Raw genomic sequence first — 22,445 nt, forward strand, 5'->3', positions numbered from 1 at the left:
GCACATACGACCGCGTGTGGCCTCGTGCTGTCAGCCGTCCTAAGCGGTCCGAAGGGTGTGGCCTCAGCCTCGAAATCCCCAACTAAAGGTCAGCTCCCTCCGCTAGGTCATGTCCCCACGTGGGGCGGTCAGCACAAGTATGGCATCGGTCACCCTTGGTCAAGGAGTGGGTGGGGCATTGTGGGCCTCTTGCAGGCCCTACCCCTGGTTTAGCTAAGGTGGGCCGCGGCGTCTCCTGAGCCGCCTCCAATATGCTCCTGCGGTTGGACCCCAGCCTTTTGTGTGTGGCTGTCTAGAATCCCTTCCTCAGGGTACCCTTGGTACATGCACCCATCATTATCGTACATAACTTTGTAAATCCAAACTTTGCACTATGAATTTAGGAACTCTGTACCATCGCATAATAAACTTCACACTTATAGCTATAAAATTTTGTAATTCTAAAACTATATAGTCAAAATCCTAAAACTTTGTACTAGCATATTTTGATATTCTTGTTTACAGACCTAATACTCTGTAAAAAGTTTGTACACCTATAGCTTTCAAATAATAGGCAGGGGACATTTTACTGCCAATACAAAAACTTTCTACATCCATAACCATTAAAGATCATAGAAAAAAAATTTGAATCATAAAACCCCTTTGGAACATTGAACTAACCCATTTCAAACATTCCAAAGTTTATTATAAAACTTTATACTCTAAATTCAGTGGCTTATTACTTGCATTTCCAACATTGTACTTTTAGATAAGAAAACTTTGTAATTCCAAATTTTGAAATTTAAACGTACATTGTATAATTATTTTTAAGCTTGATGGTCCAAGCACAAATTATATTTTTCCTAACTTAGCCAAACATTCTACTAGGATATTTCAAACTTTGCTCTCCCAATTTAAGAATGTTCTATTATCATATTTTAAAAAGTTGTATTGTAGTTCAGAAAACTTTATGATTCGAAAAAACACTGGACTCCGAAATATAGGAACCTACAACATATAACCTTTGTACAACGAACTATAAAAGTTTTATGCTTCCAAAATGTTTAGCTTCTAAATGTAGTTACTTTATACCAGCTTTTATAAATTCTAAAAACACAAAGCAAAGCCTACTACATAGATATATACAAATTTCAAAACATTCAGCCTAGAAAATTGAGGACAATTCAAGTCACATGAGATTTAAAAATTTTGGACCCAGACCCAAACCAAAACTGAAAGTAGCAATTTTGTCATATTAACATTGCAAACTTTGTAATCAAGTATTAAAAATTGCCTACATCTATAGCTTCTAAATAATAAAATCAAATGCCTTATGTGTAGAATACCTTATGTGTAGAATACAAGAAAGTTAAATCACGAACTTAAAAAGTTTATACATCTCTAGCTTCCAAACAATATATAAAATACTTTGTATTGGGAATACAAAACTTTTGAAAATATGTACTGAAAACTTCATACATCTCCAACCTTGTACTCGGAATTAAAAAACTTTATGTTCATAGTTCAAAAAAATTTAAGCTACATGATTAGAATGTCTCTGTTACCTGACTTTCAAGCTACATATGCAACACTTTATAATAGAATATGAAAAGCTTTTCACTAATACACCTAAAACTTTCTAGAATTCCTAATATTAAATGTACATATTGGAAACTTTTATATTTGTCTTTAAAACAATCTAATTGACCATGTGTATAAACCTTTCTATTTGTAGTTCAAAAAAATTCAAGCTACTTGATTAAATAATTGTCTTCCATGTCTTTCAATTTATATTCAACACTTTGTGATTGATAAATTATTACTTTCTAACTACAGATCTATAAGTTTACACATGAATTCAGAAGTATTTCGAGACATATCCTAAAAACTTTTAATAACCCCAGCTTTGAAGATATATATGCAAAATTTTATAGACCCCTAACTTTTAAATTCCATATCAGAAAATTTGTATGCTATAATGAATAAATTATGAATCCAATGCTAAATAATTTGAAACACATATAATTTAGGAGTGTAGAAAAAAATGATACTATCTGCAAGGAAGGTATCTCTTGGAGCATTGGTGATATTCTTATATGCTATAATTCTCTAGGAGTTAATGGTGACAGTTTCCGTGAGCAAATGACAACCATCTATTGTAATCACACTATCTAAACACACTTTGCCAACCTAAAATAACATAACATATTTTTTCAAGACATCTTAGAAACACCAAATATGGATTATAATGCTTGAAATATTCAACCAAAATAAACCACATATATTACACATTCCAGGATTACTATCATGGCAAGCAGCAAAAACACACTACTTTATGTGTGTGGGGTGGCATGAACTCACCTCCAAAAGAAAATTGTACAGCTATGACTTCACCCGTGCCAAAGAGATCACGTGAATCCCCAGCAGAGAACCTGTGCCAAAACAAAGTTCACAAAATGAATCAGATATGTTACTAGCTAAAAATTTTGAATGCCAATGCAATTTCTACATGCTTATTACTAGCCCCATATCAATTTTATTATGATCCACTTTAAGTGCCATGCAACCTATCTCACAAAACTTGATAGCTTAGAACAGTAACATTCACCTAGTAGCAAATAAGCATGTGAACCCCACAAAAGAAAAAATATAGCTAACGATCAGAACCTTGAACAGTAGTCATGATCTATCTCAATCTCACACTAATGCTATACCTTGCTACCAGTGGCTGTGTGAATATGTGGCTGGATCAAAATGACCTATTACCAAAATACTTTTCATCTATTGATACAGATTTTTTAGTTAAAATGTACCCTAAATATTAGATGGATTAAAAAACAACCCGCAAAAAACCCATGATAAATCTCGAAATAATGAAATTATGCTTCAGCTTGAGCGCTCTTCTTCTAGGAATGGTTGAAAAGAGTGCATGAATACAGTCAGGATATCTAAGTGCAGTCTTTCCCTTTCCATAGGTCCGGGTAACAAATTCTGGAAAAGAATGTTAGCTCTGAGAGAGCTCTAGAAGGCTGAAAATTTTTAGTTGGCAAAATAGTACCTTGACCCTTCACTTCGCCTTCAGTACCATATGCTTCTTATAGTTGCCATACAAGTTATTGGCTTTGATACAGGGAAAAGTCAGTAAAACTCTTAGGTTGTAGGTCAAAATCTTATTACTAAGATACTGAAAACTTTTAAATTTCGTACGAAATATTCCGCATCCAAAACTTTCAGCCTGCATGTTCGGATCTTTCTACTTGAATACTGAAAACTAGTGGCGCATGCTTAAAACTCTCAAGTCATGCATAAATACTTTGTATATAAGATACAAGAAATTTAAAATCTTGCCCTTAAGAATTTTCTACATCTCTAGCTTTTAATTGATTCTTAAAAAAAACATGTATTGAGAATACAAAACTTTACACCTACAAGTTCCAAGATTCCACACTAGAAAAATTAGAAACCCGTAGGCTTAATTGACACATAGGCACACACCAAAAAACCAACACAAAATGTTTGCAGTTGCACAAATCAAATCAACCCTATGCAGTTAGACATGATATCTGATTCTTTTAGCATTAGCTAGACCTACGTATCTACATATATATGAGTCATGTTGACACTGAACAAATTGACACCACAAAACAAAAAAAACAAAAAACAAGAGTTTTATACTATCAGATCCAAAACTTCCTAGCGCCCGGCGTGGATAGAGCTGACCTTGCCTCCAAGATTCTATCGACGGCAGGATCCTAAGCTCTAATCCCTTGTTAACTTCTTCATCTTCCAGAATTTTCGAAAATTCCCTATTAACCCATTTTGAATGCCAATTCGCAGCACCATTGATCTGAATTGGAGGTCCAGGCGTGGCAGATTTGCACCCAGCTGTAATCTTCTGCCGTGTGGGATTTGTCGTGGCTTGATGCAGTGCGGCTGTGGCAAAGCCCCGTCGGGCACTATCACTTCCACCATGACTCCATGAGCAGCGTTGCCATCAGGTAGTAGAGAACGGAGAGGCAGGGAGCTGCAGTGGCGTCTCAGCGTGTCTGGTCGTCTGAGGAGGTGCGGCAGGCGGCAGAGAGCCAGCGAGCAGTCGTTGAGCCATTGGTCTTTGACATACAGTGTTCTCTTATACGCCGTTTACACGCTACACAGTGCCTATCCGTATGGTTTAATCATCCATTTAGCATGTTTAATGACCGTTTAACCTGTTTAATTGACCGTTTAGTCCGAATAAAGAGCTAAATGGTAGGTGACCGACTGTTTACTGTTTAGCATTTAGGATAACATTGTTGACAGAAGGATCTAGAGAGCGCTCGGTCACGCAATTCCTCTTTGTGCGCCGACCCTGCCTCTCCTGTTGCGTCCACCGACTGATTGCGATGGAATGGTTTAGATTTTCAATATTTTCTAATTGACATCACGATGACGTGACGTAATCTTTTGGTGAGACCGCGACGCGGTTTCAGTCAAGAAAGATGTTATAATTTGAAAAAAGTCCAGTTTACCACCCTTAAGTATGGGCTAGGTCCAAATAACGCCTTAACCGGGTCAAAACACACCTTTTTAACATATAACTGAAATTGGTTCTGCTGACTTAGCCAGTTTGCTGAGTGAGCATGACAGGTCGGTGGCCCTACGTGGCATAACAAAGTTCAGTTCCTTCTAATCTGAATTCCAACAGTTCACCCGTGTCTCTCTCCGTCGCTTTGCCAAGATTCGCCGGCGGCGGCGAAGCCTCGCCTTGCTCCTCGGCCCTCGCAGCTCGCACCCGTTGAGGGGCAGCTGGCCCTGCCCTGTCCTGCCGCACTGTGCTCCCGTCAGCTATAAACCCCGCGCAGCATCCAGCCGTCCCCCGCCGCTGCCTGCTGCTTGTCGCACGGGCTCCCGCCCGCGCCTCAGCACAACAGCTAGCTGAACCTCGCTGCAGAGCGCAAACAAGCGACCTGTTCGGCTGGACTTATAAGCCGGCTGAAAAGCTGAAACGGCTGATTTGTTGTGACAGAAAAATACTGTTTGGTGGCTGATAAGCCGGCTGATAAGCTAAAGCGAATAGAGCACAAGATGGTGCATCGTTGGTGGACACCTGCCTCGTTGTAGAGAGAGGATATTTGGTGTATACGTTTCCTTTACTCCTTCCTTGGTAGGTCAATATCTTTCGGATGGTCTTAGCATCAATGGAAATCAGTAGGAATCTGGTTAGGGAACCAAGAATTAGTGGACACTAAATGCTAGTACAATGCAGACACATCGGTGGCCATGTAAATTGTGAGTCTATTCGCTTCGCATCGACACGAATTTTTCACAACACAATGTCTAGGGAAACACACCTGACTGCATTGCTTCTTGCCAATTTCCTTGTCCGCTCCTTGAGCAGTCGCATGGTTGATCTGGCCGCCGGCACAGAAACCACACACGAGGACAGAGACGGCCACCGGCGCTCAAAAGCCTAGAGACGGGCGCAGCAATCGAATGGGACGGCAGCGGCACACAACAGGGGAGGGGGCGATATGGACATAAACCAACATGCCACGTTGGCCCGCATGTGTCAATCCTAGGTTTCTAATTTTGCCAAATCATCAAAATTGATTTCAATTATATGTAAAGCTGTGTTTTGACCCGGTTTAGCAAAAGCAAGTGGTTAAGTAAACCTTTTGTTTGTTTGAGAGGTTATTTGGACCTAACCCATACTTTGAGGTAGTAAATTGGACTTTTTCCTAATTTAAAAAAAGTCATAATTTAGAAAGCTTTAGTGATATTTCGATTGCTAAAAGTATTTAAAATATACCATCATCAATTGCTAGAAACTTATTACAATATTAAAAAGATATTTAAAATACAAAATATTAATCTGTACACGTTTTGGCAATTGTCAGTAAAGGTCGTATAGAGTTGACTTAAAATTCTAATGCACCTACTAATTTAATTTCACACGGAAGGAGTAAATGAGTAGATGACATATCTGGAATATATACTCCCTCCATTTTTTTTAAAAAAAAAAGCTCATTCTAGCTTTATTCTGAGTCAAATTTTTAAAATTTTTGATCAAATTTATGATGAAAAGTATAGACATTAATGATACAAATAGGTATATTATCATAATATATTCTTGGTCAAATTTGAAAAAAATGTATTTAGAACAAAACTAGATTAACTTACTTTCTAAATGGAAGGGGTACTTTTTTAAAAAAAAAGAATTACAGAGACTAGAGAGGAAGCGATATACGGGGAAAGTTAAAATGCATGTGACTGCTTCGAAAGCGCTTAACTAGGACAGGACCTTCTTAAAAGGAAACGGTACGACTAAAACGCAATGCAGGAGAGCACGTGGGATTTGTTGCACGCATGCAGCGGCTGTGGCGTAAATCTGAAGGCAGATCCGAAGGAAGCAGCGACGGATCTGGTGCCGGTGGTACCAGTTCCCCGACCGCGGGCAGCCGTGCACTGTTGCCCGTGGTCTCCTGCACAGTATAGCGGCGTGCGTAGCGCGCCGCGCCCTGCGAGACCTGAGGGCTTGTAGGCGGGTACCCACCCCACACCAAAGCGCAAGGAGCCCGTCGTCGACGCGTGCAGGTGCAGCATGGAGGAGCTGGTGGTGTGGACTGGTGGCACTGGCACGGCACTGGCAACGAATACACGTTGCTTGTACAGTATCACCACGTCTCCGCGGCCATGGCATCGTGGTCTCATGGAGCCCACGGAGCACTACGAGGCTTCCCGCCACAGCCGGCCCATCCATCGCATCCGAGCAGCGGAATGAGAGGGTATCTGGGCCGCGGCTCGATTTTTTGCACAGGTCTAGAGACGGAACGGCGGCATCATCCATCCATCAGCCGGCAGCACGCCGCGCCGGGGTGTCCTCCTCCTCCTCCTCCAGCGCCACGTTCTTTTTCTTTAGCCCTGCGCCTTCCCTTATCCTTTGTGTTGTCTTCCCCGTGTGGTCACCAGCGTACGTGTTCCCGTTCCGGGGCGCGACGTGGTCGTGGGCCTGCCAGCGAGCGAGGACGACCGCGTCTCATCAGGCAGGATTCAGGAGGATCCAGCAGCACAGCAGCAGCCAGGACCACCGCTGCGGCTGCGGCTGCCGCTGCCGCTGCGCCTCGCCCCGCGCGCATTCACTCACCCCTCGTCTCGGCTCGGCCCCTCGCGCCGCGCGGGGTACTGTACGTACGTGCCGGAGTCACAGGATTCACGGAGGCCGCTACGGGGCACGAGCCGATCGACGCCTCCGTGTCCGCCCCGCAGAGGACTCAACGTTCACAGCGCCCGGCGTAAATGTCCCTGTTCCTTACGAGGGAAGCCTTGGCCCTGTCGGACGGCCGGACACGGAGAACTGGCGGAGACGCACCCGGCTCCGTCGCGCGGTGGGTCGGTCGGTAAGTCCACCGTTTGATTTCGCCGATGGACGCGCGTGTACGCTGCCGGTCGGCCCCGTCGGATCGGGCAGATGATCGCGTCACTCATGGCGCGCGGGCGCGGCGGACCCCAGCCGGCCACAGAAATGGACCAGGCTTTCCGCGCAAACGGCGCAACCACATCATGGCCTCCCCATTTCGAGCACCGCCGTCTGGACCACGCCGCTCCATGGCCAATGGCAGCGGCATGCTCGTTGCCAAAACAAGGGCGGCGTGGATGGATACTGCACCGGTAGTAGTAGTATCCAGATGGTGCAGTACAAGTACAGCTGCATACTCCATACTACTATCCATCTAGGCACAACAAAATCTGACGGCACAGCAAAAAAAAAAAAACACTTTACGATACTCCATAGACCAGCTAGACTCGTACCGGCACATCAAAAACTCTACTACTACGTACTCATCGGCGGCATGTTACACTTCTCATCGACTCGATCGACAAAAACAGGGCACGGGGGAAGGCGTACGGGTACACAGTGCACTCAACTACTCAAGCACGAGACACCACTCTCTCTCTCGACGTCCAAAAAAGAAAAAAAAAACATTCCGGTAGACGAAGAACGAAGCCGTTGCAGCTATAGCGCTCCCCGTCCGTTCGTTTCAGAAAATCGCGGGAAGCGGGTGGAGCGGGAAGAGGTCGCGCAGGTCCTCGAAGTAGTCGTTCTCCTGCACCGTCGGCGACGCCGCGGCCCAGCTGGGCGCCTCGCCGGAGGAGGCGGGGCCAAAGCTGGCGGCGGCGTTCCACGACGCCTCTGGCGACGACGGCTCGGCGTAGAGGAACCCCGCGTCGGGCTGGATGTCCCAGAAGCCGCTGGTGGCGTACACCGGCGCGTCCTCAAACGGCACGAACTCGCCGAGCTCCTCCTCCTCCAGGACGGACAGGCTGCGGCGCTCCGGGGCAGCAGCCGGCTCCGGCTCGCAAGGGGCGGCGTCGGAATCGTCCTTGGAGTCCTCCGCGAGGGAGGACAGCGACGGGACCTTGCGGAGCACGGACGTCGGGGAAGACGCCGCGGGAGAGGACTCGGCGCCGGACTCGTACCCGGGGGTCGCCGGGTCCTGGTCCTGGCCGACCCCGGAGCCGGAGTTGGCCGCCGAGAAGTTGGTGGTGGCGTTGGGCCCGCGGAGCTGGATGGCCGCGGTGTCGTAGACGCGCGCGGCCTCCTCGGCGGTGTCGAAGGTGCCGAGCCAGACGCGCACGCCGCGCCACGGGTCGCGGATCTCCGCCGCGAACTTGCCCCACGGCCGCCTCCGGACGCCGCGGAACTTGGTGCTCGTCGCGCCCGGCCCGCCCTTGGCCAGCCGCCTCCGCGCGCCGCTGCAAACACCTGGGCCAACGCCGCCGGCGACCCTCCTCCCGCGCTCGCCGTCCCCGGCGCTGCACTGCTCCGGCAAGGGAGCAGCAGGAGCCGCTGCTACCGCCACGGGCGGCAGTTCCCGAACCATCCTTCCGACCCTCCGTGCGCCGCACCCTTCCTCCTCGCCGGAGGAGTCCGTCAGGTCCGGGTCGTCCCAGAAGATCCGCACCGTGCGCGACCGCGACATGGCACGAAGGCAGAACAGCGAGCTCGCGGCGGGCGCTAAACCCCTAGCCCTCGCCGCGCAAGGAAGGAAAGACGAGTAATTCCTCTGGCCCTGCAGCCCTGACCCCAGCAGGAAAGGAAGCGGCAGGGCGATCGGAGCGGACGGCCGAGTGGATTCCCTCCTGCGCTGCGGATCGGCAGGGGAATAAAGAGCAAAGGGTCGGGAGTGAGGGAGGCGAGCTAGGAAGGCAGGCGGGCGCAGGGAGAAGGAAGGGGAAGACTGGAAGAGGGAGTGGCCGCAGTAAAGATGGGCTCTTTAAAAAGAGGAGCAGAAATGCAGCAGGAGCAGGAGCAGCAGCTACGAGTAGCTGAAAGCAGAGGCAGCAGTAAAGCCGCGCCCCGTCCTCTCCCCTGGCGCGCTCGTACCGACGCAGAGGCAGCGGCCGCGGCCCCCGCCGGGTACTATCGCTAACGGTTTTCGAGCTCCGTGAAAAAAAAAAGATCGAGTGACTCCTCGGCGAGAGGAGGGAGCTTCTTCTTCCCTTCCCTCTCGGAGTCCCACTCGTACTGGGAAGGAAGGAACGGAAGGAGCTGGAATGGGACGACGCAGAGGCGAAATAAAGCGCGAAGAACAAGGTCGGAGACGAAGGGAGGTGGCAGCAGCGGTGTGGGCGTGGGAGAAAGACGAGGAGGCAGGCAGAGGATACCTTGAGAGCAGTGAGCTGAGCAGAGACGGGGAAGCGGCGGCGGCGGCGGCGACTGAGGTGGAGGTCGAGGAGCGGAGGTGATGGCCTGATGGGATGGGAGTTTCTGGGGGTTTGGGGAGGTTTTTGGGGGAGTGGGGAAGGTGGGGAGTGGTTACCGCTGTCCGCCCGCCGCTCTTATAAGGATCCCCCGACCCGACAGCCTCGGTTGGAACCCACGCCCGATTCCGCCACGGTGGTGACAGCGCGCGGTAGTTCTTGTTTACGGGCTCCGGCCACAACCGTAATTAAAGTCTGCCGGTTAACCCCTCCCGCCAACCGCATTTACTCCCGCTGCCTGGGTTTACGGGCTGGGTTCCATTTCAAATCCCGCGCCGCCCAGATTAATCACCCCGAGACGTCCTGCTACGTGCTGCCGCTACCGCCACCACCGGCTCGGCTCGCTCGCTCCTCCGCCATTCGCTCGCTCGCTCGCTGCTGCAGTTGAGGAGCAGGCGAGGCGAGGGGGGCCTGACGTTGAATTACCTTACCACTGTCCACTACGCAGCTGTAACTGTGAACTCCACGAGCCTGGCAGCCTGCACTGCGCTGCTCTGCTCTGCCTCCCTGCAGGCTGCAGCCATGTTTGGCTGGCTGGCATGGTGGCCGCTGGTGCGCGCGGCGCAGGTCTGCAGCGCACGCAAGAGGGTGGAAGCTGGCCACGGACGCTGCGGGGACGGGCCAGACGGGCATGGGATGGGCGCCACTGCATCTGCACGATCGAGCCGGACGCTTTGACTCCGTAGCGGCGTGTTCCGCGCCCGTTTGAACATCTCCCACGCCTCGGTCAGCTCCGGGCCCGTGCACCACTCACTGTTACGGGACCGGGATGCCGGAGGAAGCTCGCGAGCAGTCCTTGGGACGCCAAGGACAGAGTCCGTTCCCCGGGTTGTTTGGGACATTAAGCACGGCCGTAATGGCGTCCGTTGTGGATGGCTTCGTTCTACGCGGCGCTGATGCCGGTTCCTCCGGTCATGGACGGTAATTATCACGCGCGAGCGCGGGCGGCAGTGGTTCGTCAAGCCGGCGCCTGTGCCTGTCTGCGCCCGTGCTCCCCGTCCATCAGCTCCATGCCTTCACTGATCGCGCTCCCCGTCTGGTAGACCAGTAGAGCCCCGAGCAGCGGACAGCCAGCGCTCCCCGTCCCGTCGCGATATTTTTGGGCCGCTGAGACACGCGCGGCCGCGTGATCCTGCTGCTCCTCCACACCTCCACCTCCCCCTGAGCGCCGGGGTCCGGCGGTCAGCGGCACCTCGGCGCGCGGTGGCCGGGCAGGAGGTGGCCCCGGCCAGTCGCGGCGCGACGCGTGACGGAGGGCCCTACGGGTGCGCGCGGGAGGGGGTGTGGTGGGCTCGGGCGGCCATCGGGGTGCGGGAGAGGGGAGGTGGGGCGGCACGTGATGGCGGTCGGTCGTGAACGAGGAGGGGGAGGAGGAAACGAAGAAATGGCCGGTCAAATCGTCGGGCGGAGCACCGGCGTCAGAGGGGCCTCTGACCCGGATCCATTAAACTAACACGCCCCATCACCCATCGCCCCCGTCGTCCTCTGCGTGTTTGGCGCTAATTCGTCCTCTGCTATACAAGAATGGATACATTAGCCTTCGCAAAGAAAAGGAATGGATACATTAACAATCACTTTGTAGACCTGTGCTCACCGTACGCTTGTTTTTTTCATAGCTTATTAGTATTAGAGATGTTTCAAATGTTTTCTCTTCGTATCGGCTTGTATTTTGGCCTTTATGCACCGACCAGTTCAAAAAAAAAGAACTATAAGATAAACGTGAGCTACTGAAACCTGAACTTTGGAAACCAACAAGGTCGTAGTCGAGCATCAAGTAACGGCCGGCAAGCAGGTTTGCGATCATGATATCTTTGGGGGCAAACAGCAAACTTACGCGGAGCACCCACGTCGTGAGCACACCCCGATAGTTAAATTCAGAGAGAGATCTTTGTCTGCTTTATTTGTCTTGTATATTCGGGGGATGGTGCGGTCCCCGTTTGAATTCAAGCGAGCGTGCACCGCCGATATACTATAGCTAGCTTAGCAGCATCTGCGTGCAGTTTGAACACATGCATGCATGCCTGCGTGCGGTGCCGTGGGGCGCTTTAGCTTAGCCTTTGAGCGCCTAGAATAATCCACTGGATTTTTTTTTAGTCTGATACTGTCGAGCCAGTTTACAATTCGGCCTGCTTGTACGCATCTGGAGTGACTCAGCGGTGACACTGCTACTGAAACCATCTACTATACGGTCATGGTCATGGCCTCATATGGGTCATTGCTAGACACGGTAGTTCGGGTCCAGGGCAGAGGGCGCATCATGGGCTGCTTAGCAAGCAGGTCTATCTGCAGGTGTGTCGTATTATGCAGCCTAAGCCTCTAGCACACGACAAAACTCTGCTGTTTGCAGAAAAAAACGAAAAAGAAAGGAGACTGCTAGGTAAGAGAAGGATCCAAATAAGCAAGTTAGAATTACGGATCTACAATTTCTATACACAAAGCATGTACATGATTAAATTCGTCTAATAGTCAAGATTATTTGGGAAGTTTGTTTTTTTTAAAAAAAATCCTGCTCAAAACGAAGGGAACAATGAAAAGGAACTGCTACAGGGGAAGTTACCCAAATAAGCAAGCAAATGGGAAGAAACAAATACTAGTACCTTTAGGCTGATGGATTGATGGTGTGCGGGCCGGGGAAACTACGAAATGCTGAGTGCTTCGAGCGAGAGAAAACTGGGTAGGATACTAGGCGGCCGACCGGATGTCCGGGCGGGGCGGTGATCTGCAGGGGTTTGGGATTTTGCACGGTTTCCTCTAGCTCGCTCGGCTCCACCGCCACTGCGTCGTCGTCCCAGAGATCTTTTGGTGGCACCGTGGCACGTGAGCCTCACTCAGGTCCACCACCGCACCCTGTGCGCATGCCCCCCGAACCCGTGCGGTGCGCGTATAGACCATACACGTGTGCCGTCGTGTTCCATTCCATCGGCTGAGGTGCTCGATCGCTCTCTCATCTAGCTTTCGCGTGCACGCCCGGCTCACATGGCGAGCGCATGCCGCACTGCTTAATTAGTCTAGTCCAGATTCCAGAAGAGTATACAAAGCGTACTGCACCTGCAGGCCCAAGCTCGAAACACTACTGGACCAAAGCTGTGCCCCCGTACGCTTTGCCTTTTCTTTGTTTACGCGTGATGGCGTACCATATCCCGGCCACGTACGTTCCACGCCCGCTTTTACGTACGTGCCTCCAACCATGCATGCTCCATAATCGATCTCCGCCTTCTGCCTAGCACGAGAGCTGAGTGAACACAATCATCGTCACAGAGAGAGACCAAGTGAAATATGCTTACAGCCGAAGCAAAGCAATTACCTGCCGTAATTTGGATCTGAAGAGCGTGAGAGAGGGTTCCTTCTTAATCCCGCACAGGCAAGAAGACCAAGAATAAACCATTTCAGTACTCTCCTGAAATCAGCTGCTTTGTAAGGACATTGCTTTCTCGCTGCAAGATCTATGTCCGCCAGTCCGTGCATGTCTCTCTACTTGTATGTTGCTCAACATTTCACATTCGGTTGCGTCATTAACATGCTTGCACATAAAATACTTGTCTATCAGTCCATGTGCATGCACATATGTCCACACTAGCTTCGAAACAGTTGCAGACTAGTCGTTGTAGGATCCCTATTAGCAGTAGCTGCCTAGCTGTAGGTGCCTAGCGCTGTCTTTTTTGAGCTTGTTGCAATAGGATACTCCATATAGGACGGTCAAGGTCCCGGTATCGCTAACATCGGTGGACAGCAGGAAGATTAGGAAGAAGGCCGCTGTCCCAATGTGTATGAGCTGATGATGATGGGCGAGTGGTGATCAGGGCTCCACCTCCCAACACGCGTGGCACACGCAGGCCAGGGCGGCGAGACCGCCCGGCCGGCCTTTCTTTATCCAGACCTAGCCTGTTAGGAGTGTGTTTGGATCCTCGGGTTAAAACACTTGCCACGTCGAATGTTTAATGCTAATTAAAAGGATTAAATATAAGCTAATTATAAAATTAATTTCACAAGATGAATCTATTAAGTCTAATTAATCCATCATTAGCAAATGGTTACTGTAGCATCACATTATCAAATCATGGACTAATTAAGCTTAATAGATTCGTCTCGCGAATTAGGCTCCATTATTTAATACTCTTAATTAGTATAAAACATCCGATGTGACAGGGACTAAAGTGTAGGCATAGTATCCGGGCCTAAGTACAAAGCAAACTCTTTATCATTTGCCAGAGGAACCTGCTGGGAGTACCCTACCATGCATCACTGGCTGACAAAGTGAGCCTTGTGCTGCGCCACAAAAGGCCAGGCCCATCGTCGGTGTGCAGATGATAGGCTAGATGCATGAACTCATCCGTGCACATCGAGTTTTATCTACTACGGTTTGAGGTCCCTCCAAACTAAATCAAGTTTCTTCCTTTTCAAAAAAAAAATGGTTCAAGCAACCTTTAAACGCTTGAAAAGGGGACAAACCGTATGGTATGGTGGCCCTGCCCGTCCGTACAGCCCTCCGGCTTTAACGGTTTTTAAATTCTTGTGCTCCTGCCTCACTCCGTGCCCATGGATGCATGGAGCCACGGACTCCACCTCCCCACCGCGCAGATTAGCTATGGAAGCGGTGTGGAGTGGATGCATCCAATTGTACCGTACCATGGGGTTAAGTAAATTTAGCACGGTTAGATCTCGAGCGCGCCCCAGATCTTGGCAGCTCAAGCTTTAAATTTGGGTGTTTATGTGCTCGGTACGATGGATTTAATGCTTGACGTGCTGATGATCTTTGTGCGGGAACTTTCTCTCTCAGGAGTAGTACTTCAATGAAGTGATAGTAGTAAAAGTTTCATCTATCTTCAATGAAGTGCATGCTCGGAACAGTTTCATGTTTTTCTTTTTCTCTCTCTCTTGCATACTTTCACACCCTGTCTTCATGAGCAAGGAAAAGGTAATTCGTTTAGTCACCACTTAGAACCAGTGGAATTTTCATGAAGTTCATATGAAATGCTACTCCCTCTGGTCTTTAAATAATTGTTATTTCATCCAGCAACAAGATCATTGATAGAATTTAGCAAAATGCGAGCCTGGCTAGGTTCGGATTGGGATGAAAAAAGCCCGGTTAGTTTCAGGCATAAATTTCGTACCCACGACCTTGTGAGGCCACACTTTCCAGTTCAAAAATAAATAAAATTAATAGCTTAGGCCGGCCCAATCTTTTTCAAGCTTTGTGGTTTGCTGCCCAAGCTAAGCCCTACGAGAGTCACGGCCTCGAGCTGGTCAGTCGGGCTGCTCGGGTCTATGCCAAAAATGCTGAGGTCTAGTCATCAAGGCATTGCTTAGACCATGAATTAATAGGATTGAATACATTCAAATATAGTAAATATTTCATGTAATATTTTGAAATAACTACTGTGGTCTAAAGATGAATGTAGCTGTAATGTTTCCAAAAGTTAATTTGAAGTATTCAAAGAGATGTCGATGGTCAAAACCAAAATGTGTAAGGATTTGAACATATGCTTACTCATACCAACCCTACATGCACGCACCCACTCAGGCTCCATGCACACACTTGGTCCAACAAAGTACACATGTTGGATAGCATCCCTAATCTAAAGGGCTTCATAGGCAAACAAAAGCTAGGCGCATCCCCTTTTGCGGCTTGACATGTGAGAGGCAACAAAATTTATTTGAGGGCAAGCCCTAATGGGACTAAAAATGTGGAGTTTAAGGCTCGGGACGCTCGTGATTATTGCCCAGTAGTAGGACCCTCATGGGACAAAATTTATATCTTGAGCATGAACCAATAAATGTATTTTGCAACTCCTAAGTTCTTAAATTCATGGTGATTTCCCACTTTTTTCTATAGCATTTTATTTTTGAAAGGGGACGCCACTCTCCATTAATTTGTTGGACCCGGAAGATCACTGGACACCAGCATCCAAAGATAGTCCATCTAGTGCAAAGAACCAGGTGTCGCCAACACATCGACACAAGCACCCGGAGCTTCCGTTGCGGTGCTACATGCCCTCGGGCATACCGAGATTTTTTCAACAACAAATAAATTCAGCCATCAAAGCACTAATGTCCCTCGACAAAGGCTTTTTGATCATATCACTCGCCTTGAAGAGCAGCCCGAAGAATCAATGCGAGGAAGTTCCAACACGGCCACCAATTTTGTTTGAGGTACGTACATGTTTTCCAAACTTTCCTTCTCTCCTGATGCCCATTCGTTACCGTACAAAAGTTGTCAAATGGACGAGAAACACTCCTATTTGTTGCACATATATCACGGCACAAGGACACACGCCAAAGTATAAACATGATTCATCTAATCGAGTCCCTCTCAAATCTCAATGGAGATGACATGATAGGTACTACGACTACTTGTAGGATTGTAGAAGCTAGTACTCCAAAAGTAGATATTTTTCCGTAGCTGCTGGCCTACTGGGTACAGTAGCCATATATGGCCATGCCTGGCCCAGCGTAAAAACGCCAGGCAAAGCGGACGGCATGCGAGGACCGCCGTGCAGAGAGGCGCAGCTTTGACGCGAGTACGCTCAGGAGTCCGGACACCGGTGTCCGGTGGCCCGTGAGTACTTTCCGTTACCTCGATCCGGGCCACGGACGAATGGGGACTGACTAGTACGAGTCTGCTGACGCCTTGGAAAAGAACTGCGCGCAGCCGGGCGCAGCCGCAGTGCCGCATGCCGCTAGCCGGGCGCTGGTCCAGCCGTGCACGGGCTGCCAGGGAGAGTGAGGGGCCGAGGGGGAAGCCGGGAAGGAAAAGGCGGAGGGGCGGACGCATGGATTGATGGCCTGGTGGATTGGGTAGCGCGCGTTGGAGCCTTGCGGCTGCGCCCGGCCCGGAGCATGGCCGCATGGGCGTGGGCGGGCGCGCCGGCGTCGCGTGGTTTACGGGGGCGGTGCTCGTCCTGTTCCGCTTGCTGCGCTGCTCGCTCCTCGTCGCGGCTCTCTCGGGCGGCGCGGCGCGCGCCGGGATAGCCGCTTCCTGCCCCAGCTGCTCGCTGCAGAGCAGCTCGAGCTCGCTTTGTTTTCTCGTGTTGGGATTGGCGGGCACTTGGGAACGCTGTGCTACCTTTTTTTACAAAAAATAGCCGTGAAGCGCGAGTTTGGCAATCGCGGTGACATGTTGGATGGCCTGATCGGCGGTGTTTGATGTTTAGCACTCCCTTCAGCGATGATAGACAAGACACGCAACCTCGTTAAGGCTAACTAGTGATAGTGCGTTTGGCTAGCTGACAGCGTGGGGTACGAGACCAAAGGGGATGGGGAAGAAAGACGCGTGCGTCAACCTAGTCGACCTACCTGGCCGGGATCGAACGCAACGTCGGCACAAGGGCTCCCCTGATTGGTTCACCTACCACGTACCAACCAGGGGAGGCCCCGAAGAGGACAGGGAAAAGTCGCGAATTCATTTGCTGAAATCGTGACCCGTTCCCACGACGCAGAGCAAGCAGAAAACCGCGCTAAACTGGCCTGACCGGAGGGTAGGTCAGAGTTTCTCTCTCGTACCGTACCCGCATCAACTGTCCAGATCGACTCCTGACTCAAACGTGACCGATCAGGGTAATGGCAGTTCACAGTACAGCGTCCTATCTCCCTCCATCTGCGATCGGATGTCAAAAGCCATGGAGTACACTGCACTGCAGCTCGGGCGTCCCCTCCTCCGGACGGGAGGATCCCACGCCTGCCGTCCTGCCCAGGAGACCTGCAGGCCGCAGGGCAGCAGGGCCCGGGTCACCAAACCCGCGCGACCGACGGGTGGAGCTGAGCCCCAGAGCCTGAGTGAGATCGATCTCCGTCGCCGGCCGGCGCTCACGCTACGCCCTACGCACGCCCACGGCCCACCGTACTCCACCACGCCACCGGTAGTGAAAGCTGCAGGACGGGGCGGAGGGGCGGGGCGGGGCCGTGCCCGGCCACGTGAGCGCGGCACGCCATGATTACCGGCTCATTTCTGGGGTGCCGCAACCACCAACAGCGCCCGTGCCGCCGGTATTATTGCCCGGGCACGGGAGGCCACACCACACCTCACTCCGTCGCTCGCAAGGCTGCAGCGCCAGCACAGTCCCTGCAGATGCATGTCCGTCCACCTCCCTTTCTTTCTCCCTCTCATCAAACCGGGCCATTCCAAAAGTTGGGCCTGGCCTGGGTAGGGCTTCGTGACGGTACTGTGGGTCTTGCACTCTTGCCTTTTGGTTTCATGACACGTTTTCAGGTTCGACATTGCTCCGGCATCCAGATTTGATAGTACCAGTCTCTGCTGCCATATGGTGATGACCGGGTCAGGGTGGCTGCGAACACTGAAATGGATCAAGTCCCGGACAAGGCAGCAGCACAGGGCAGTAACAAGAGCCACAACTGATGACTCACCTGCATCCGGATGGACGCACGGCCTTTAGTTAAGCGAAGGGCTAATCACTGATATGGCAACCGCTGTCATCAGGCTCCATGGCACTTTAGGCCATCCGGTGGCATTAGGTAGGACCGAGCAGATTCAATTCCTGCACTAGGTAACAGTAAAAGTGAAGTGCGCTAGTAGTAAAGAGGAGAAACGAAATGGAAGGCAAAAGCGCGACTGCGTCGAAATTCTCTTCCTTTTCCTGCCTTTTGCAACTTTGAACATTGAACTGTACTGTACCTTCAACGCTCTGGACTCTGTGGATTGCCAGCTGCTTGTCGTAGAATGGGGACGCATGATTGGAGTTGGTACGTTGCACAGTAAAAACGCATGGGTATCGCGTGCAGGATCAGAGGACAGCACAGCATCCCGGCAACATTCCTGAATTTACAGCTAAAGACCTGCGGTGACCTCACCTACTACTTTCTCGAAGTAAACACAACTTTGGCGTTTTGAACCAACCATCGCATCATCGCAAAGCAAACGCAGAGTACAGTAATCGATCGATTCGATTCTCTAAAACGCCGGAAGAAATATTATGAGCGTACTCAGCGTTCTGCTTCTGCTGCGGCTGTTGCCGCAGCTACACAGCGCAAGCTGCTCGACTGCAGCTTGCAGCTCATGCAATTTCAGTTAAAAAATAATTACGCAACCTTATCTTAAGGTATAAAAAAATTGCACAGCAATTCTCACCCGTATGCTAGCTCAGCCGCAGCACAATTGCAGTCAGCTGATTAGTCGTCAGAGGAGTACGTACGGCTGCGAATCAGGCGAGCGCACGCCGATGCACTGATGGCCAACGTTTCTGCTGGTGCTGGAGTTTGGAACTGTGGGAGGAAGAGGAACAGAGAAGCACAGGCAGCGAAAAGCTTCAAGATCTTAAGCGACAAAAGAGAAAGGGCACATGAGCCATTGGAGTTTCCAACAAGTACTACTGCATTGATTTTTTCTTTTCTTTTTACTTGAAATGGCAACATCAAGACATCCAAACCCAACACCCAATTCGACGTTCAGAATTACTCCGTCCATCAAATGACACAATTAAGACAATTGAACAGCACCACAGTTAACTGCAAACCCAACTTGATCCGTACAGCCATTCAACAAAGAAGAAGAAACTTAATCCATACATACAGAAACACGTCCGTGAATGATATCCGGCAACGTCGGCTCCAATGATAAGACTTTACATGGCATACTTTCGAGTATACTCTTGCTGTCATCCTCGTACTTGTCCCTGTCTGTATAACAGTATTGTACAGATGAGCTATGTGCCTATGTCTGGGCCTAGAGGATCGTCAAGGTTTGAATCAGTCAGTAGGGAGTAGACGGACATCAACCCCCGGAAAAAAATTCAGCCCTGCTGCGAAAGATTGACGAACCATGAGAAACAGTACTGCACGGAATACCAAACCCTGCTACATCAGAATACCAAACCCTGGAAGAATCTACTGAAATACAGGAACACAGGTAGCAGTAGCCCACTGCAAAGCTCCCTAAAACTATGTTAACACTAGCATTGATGATGCAGATGCCTTATGCAAAGGTATTGCAACTTGATAGTTGCTACCTCCGTTCCAAGTCATTTTAACTTTTTTAGAGTAAAATCATCTTAAATTTGACCAAATTTATACAATAAAGTACTACTATTCATGATACCAAATAAATATCATTAGTTTTTTTATTAAATATATTTTCATAGTATATCTATTTGGTGCTATAAATCTTTATGATTTTCTTTATAATTTTGGTCAAACATAAAATGATTGGAATGACTTATAATTTGGAACGGAGGAAATAAGAATCTAACTCAAGCTTAGCCTATTGTATAGAACCAGTTCACATGAATGGCTTCCATTCACAATTTAATTCACCCTAAAGCATTGAATTGTTTTCAGCCAGTGTAAGTAATGGCTTCACAATCACCAATAGTCTTGTTCGCATCTTGTGGGCATTAAATTCTACTACTGCCTAAGACGCTCAACCACTTCCAAAGAGAATTGGAAAGAAAAATGCCCACAATAGAGTCCAAACTTCAAACATATATTATGTTGAATATTCGGGCTTATCAGTGTACTAGAGGGAAAATGCATTGAAACAATGTACTGATAGATCATCACACAAATTCTTAACCACTTGCAATACCTTTGGTGGTTTCAAAGGATAATCACGAGGAAGGTCAGCATCAGACTCCACCAGCAGCATATGGGCTATCAGATGGACCAGTACATTGTTGCCACCAATGGAACATGGTTTCACCCATAGGACCTGACAATTAAGATTTACACTGCCAACATGGGTATTGATATGAGCCGGAAGAAAATTCAAGTCTACATCCTTGTATTATTTTAAAACCATCCTTTGCATCGGGTTACATCCTTGTGCTAGTTGATTTGCTGAGAAACGTAAATTACAATTAAACTATTAGAGTTCAAACAAAGTAAAATCAAATTGCACTAAACTAATACCCCCAAAGGAAACCCTTGCTTGAACAATTAGGCTTTAGTTCACGATTCAATTATGTTGCAAACAAGAGCAATTGTAAAGGCAGCCTCCTCCAAAAATTCCAGCAATTTATTACTTTACATGAACATGTTAAGAGTTAGTAAAGACATGTATATGCATCATCCATATGCATGTACAGTACTGCGCATGATGCATCACGAAGCTCAATGGGCAGCAAATATTATTGAATTACATCTAAAAGAAGATTATAAAAATACTCGTCAAATTCACAATCATGGTTCACCTGGATTTGCATATGCCAATCTGCTACTGCAATGTACTGTTGCACGAGGCTGTTCACCTTTTTCACCCATTTATATACCTACTTATACTCCCTCAGCTTCCTTCTACAAAGCATATACATTTTCTTCATCTTAATGTTTCACAAACTAAGATGCACATTTGACTTTATCGTGTTATCTTGTTCCTTCATCATTTGTAAGTATATTAGAGAGTCCTGGTGATAAGAAGGCAAAGCCGTTTACAATGCTGCCCAAAACTGGCACTGGGTGTCTCAGAATACCACTCACGGTGCTTGTATGCTAGACATTCACAAGTCATCAATTAAAAATAAAGTATTCCTAAGGGTCATTATGTTTCATTTACTTGTTGGATCAAAGAGAAGTTAACTGGATCTGCACTTCTGCAGTTCTGCGCTAAGTTAGGTCTTTTTTGGTAGGGCTCCGGCTCCTTCTAAAACGGGGAGGAACTATTTTTTTTTCTCCAGCTTCTCAATACAAAACGGCTCCGGCTCTTCTAGTGCTCCATGCGTGGAGCCGTTTTTGACTTCTTTGTTTGGTAGAGCTCCAACAGGAGATGCAGGAGAAGCCGGAGCACTACCAAAGGAGCTCTTACTATAGTATAGGGTTCTTATGCATACTATCTCCATTCTACACTTCCTTGCTCGCCTATATCTGAAGAAAGGAACAGAAAAACTGTAAACTTAATGCTACCGAAAGCCTTTTTTGGCATTAGAGATCATGCATAGGAAACAGACCTTCTGTCTTACTGACGAACTGCACTTCCTTGCACGTGTCTCTTCCTCCTCGTGCTGCCCATTCGCATATTGGTTTTGCTTACTCGATCTAATAAAATCATCGTATCCTAGGACATTACTTAATGGTGATACCAAGGATGATCAATGACAAAGCCATGCGACAACACAGCACCAAACGACCGCTAAACATCTTGCTTATAATTTCATATCAGTGGATGGTTGCTCATGGACCATCTGTCGAGATAAACCAACACTAGTAGATAGATTTTGAATTTCCTAAGGATAAGATACGATCGAATATGCATCTGCCTGACATGTGAGATGGGCAAACATCTGCAAACGCAAGGAGCACGAGCTGAACTTTTGTCTTGTAAGCAACAGCAGAAACTGATGGGATGGGTCACGGGAGTCGGTATACAGAAACGTATCTTGCTGGCACAGTGGCCGAGCCAACCAGGGAGCTCGGGAGATCCGGAGCAGGATGCAGAGACTGCAAGGGCCCAGGCCCCGCGCTGCGCCCCTAGCCGGCCGCCGCCCGCCGCGGCCGCGAGCCGCCGCCGCGCTCCGCCAGGTTCTCTCTCCAATGCCGCCGACCCACACGCCCGCGGCGCCCCCGGCCTCCGCCATCCGAATCCTGAAATCCCACTCGATGACACCGCTTTGCAAATGGCCCTTATTGGGCTTTTCGTCCTCAATTGTGGGCCTTTAGTTGTGGCCCCATAGTATCCTAGTTTACAGACGAGACGTGTCCGATGGCCCATTCCACTTCCATGGCCTTCACGAGCTGTTCTGTTCCGCCAGTGATGTAGTCATGTAGGCTCTCAGTGACATATG

At 48.9% G+C, this 22,445-nt stretch overlaps 1 protein-coding gene across 1 annotated transcript; it reads right to left on the bottom strand.

The window, feature by feature from the left end:
* Positions 1–7,720: 7,720 nt before the first annotated feature.
* Positions 7,721–9,922, bottom strand: LOC117855140 (uncharacterized). The gene has a single exon (XM_034737424.2). The coding sequence runs from the start codon at positions 8,937–8,939 to the stop codon at positions 7,998–8,000; it is 942 nt and encodes a 313-aa protein (XP_034593315.1). The 5' UTR covers positions 8,940–9,922; the 3' UTR covers positions 7,721–7,997.
* Positions 9,923–22,445: the final 12,523 nt, after the last annotated feature.

Source organism: Setaria viridis, chromosome 5 (assembly GCF_005286985.2).
Source record: "Setaria viridis chromosome 5, Setaria_viridis_v4.0, whole genome shotgun sequence".
In the NCBI taxonomy this organism is placed as follows: domain Eukaryota; kingdom Viridiplantae; phylum Streptophyta; class Magnoliopsida; order Poales; family Poaceae; genus Setaria; species Setaria viridis.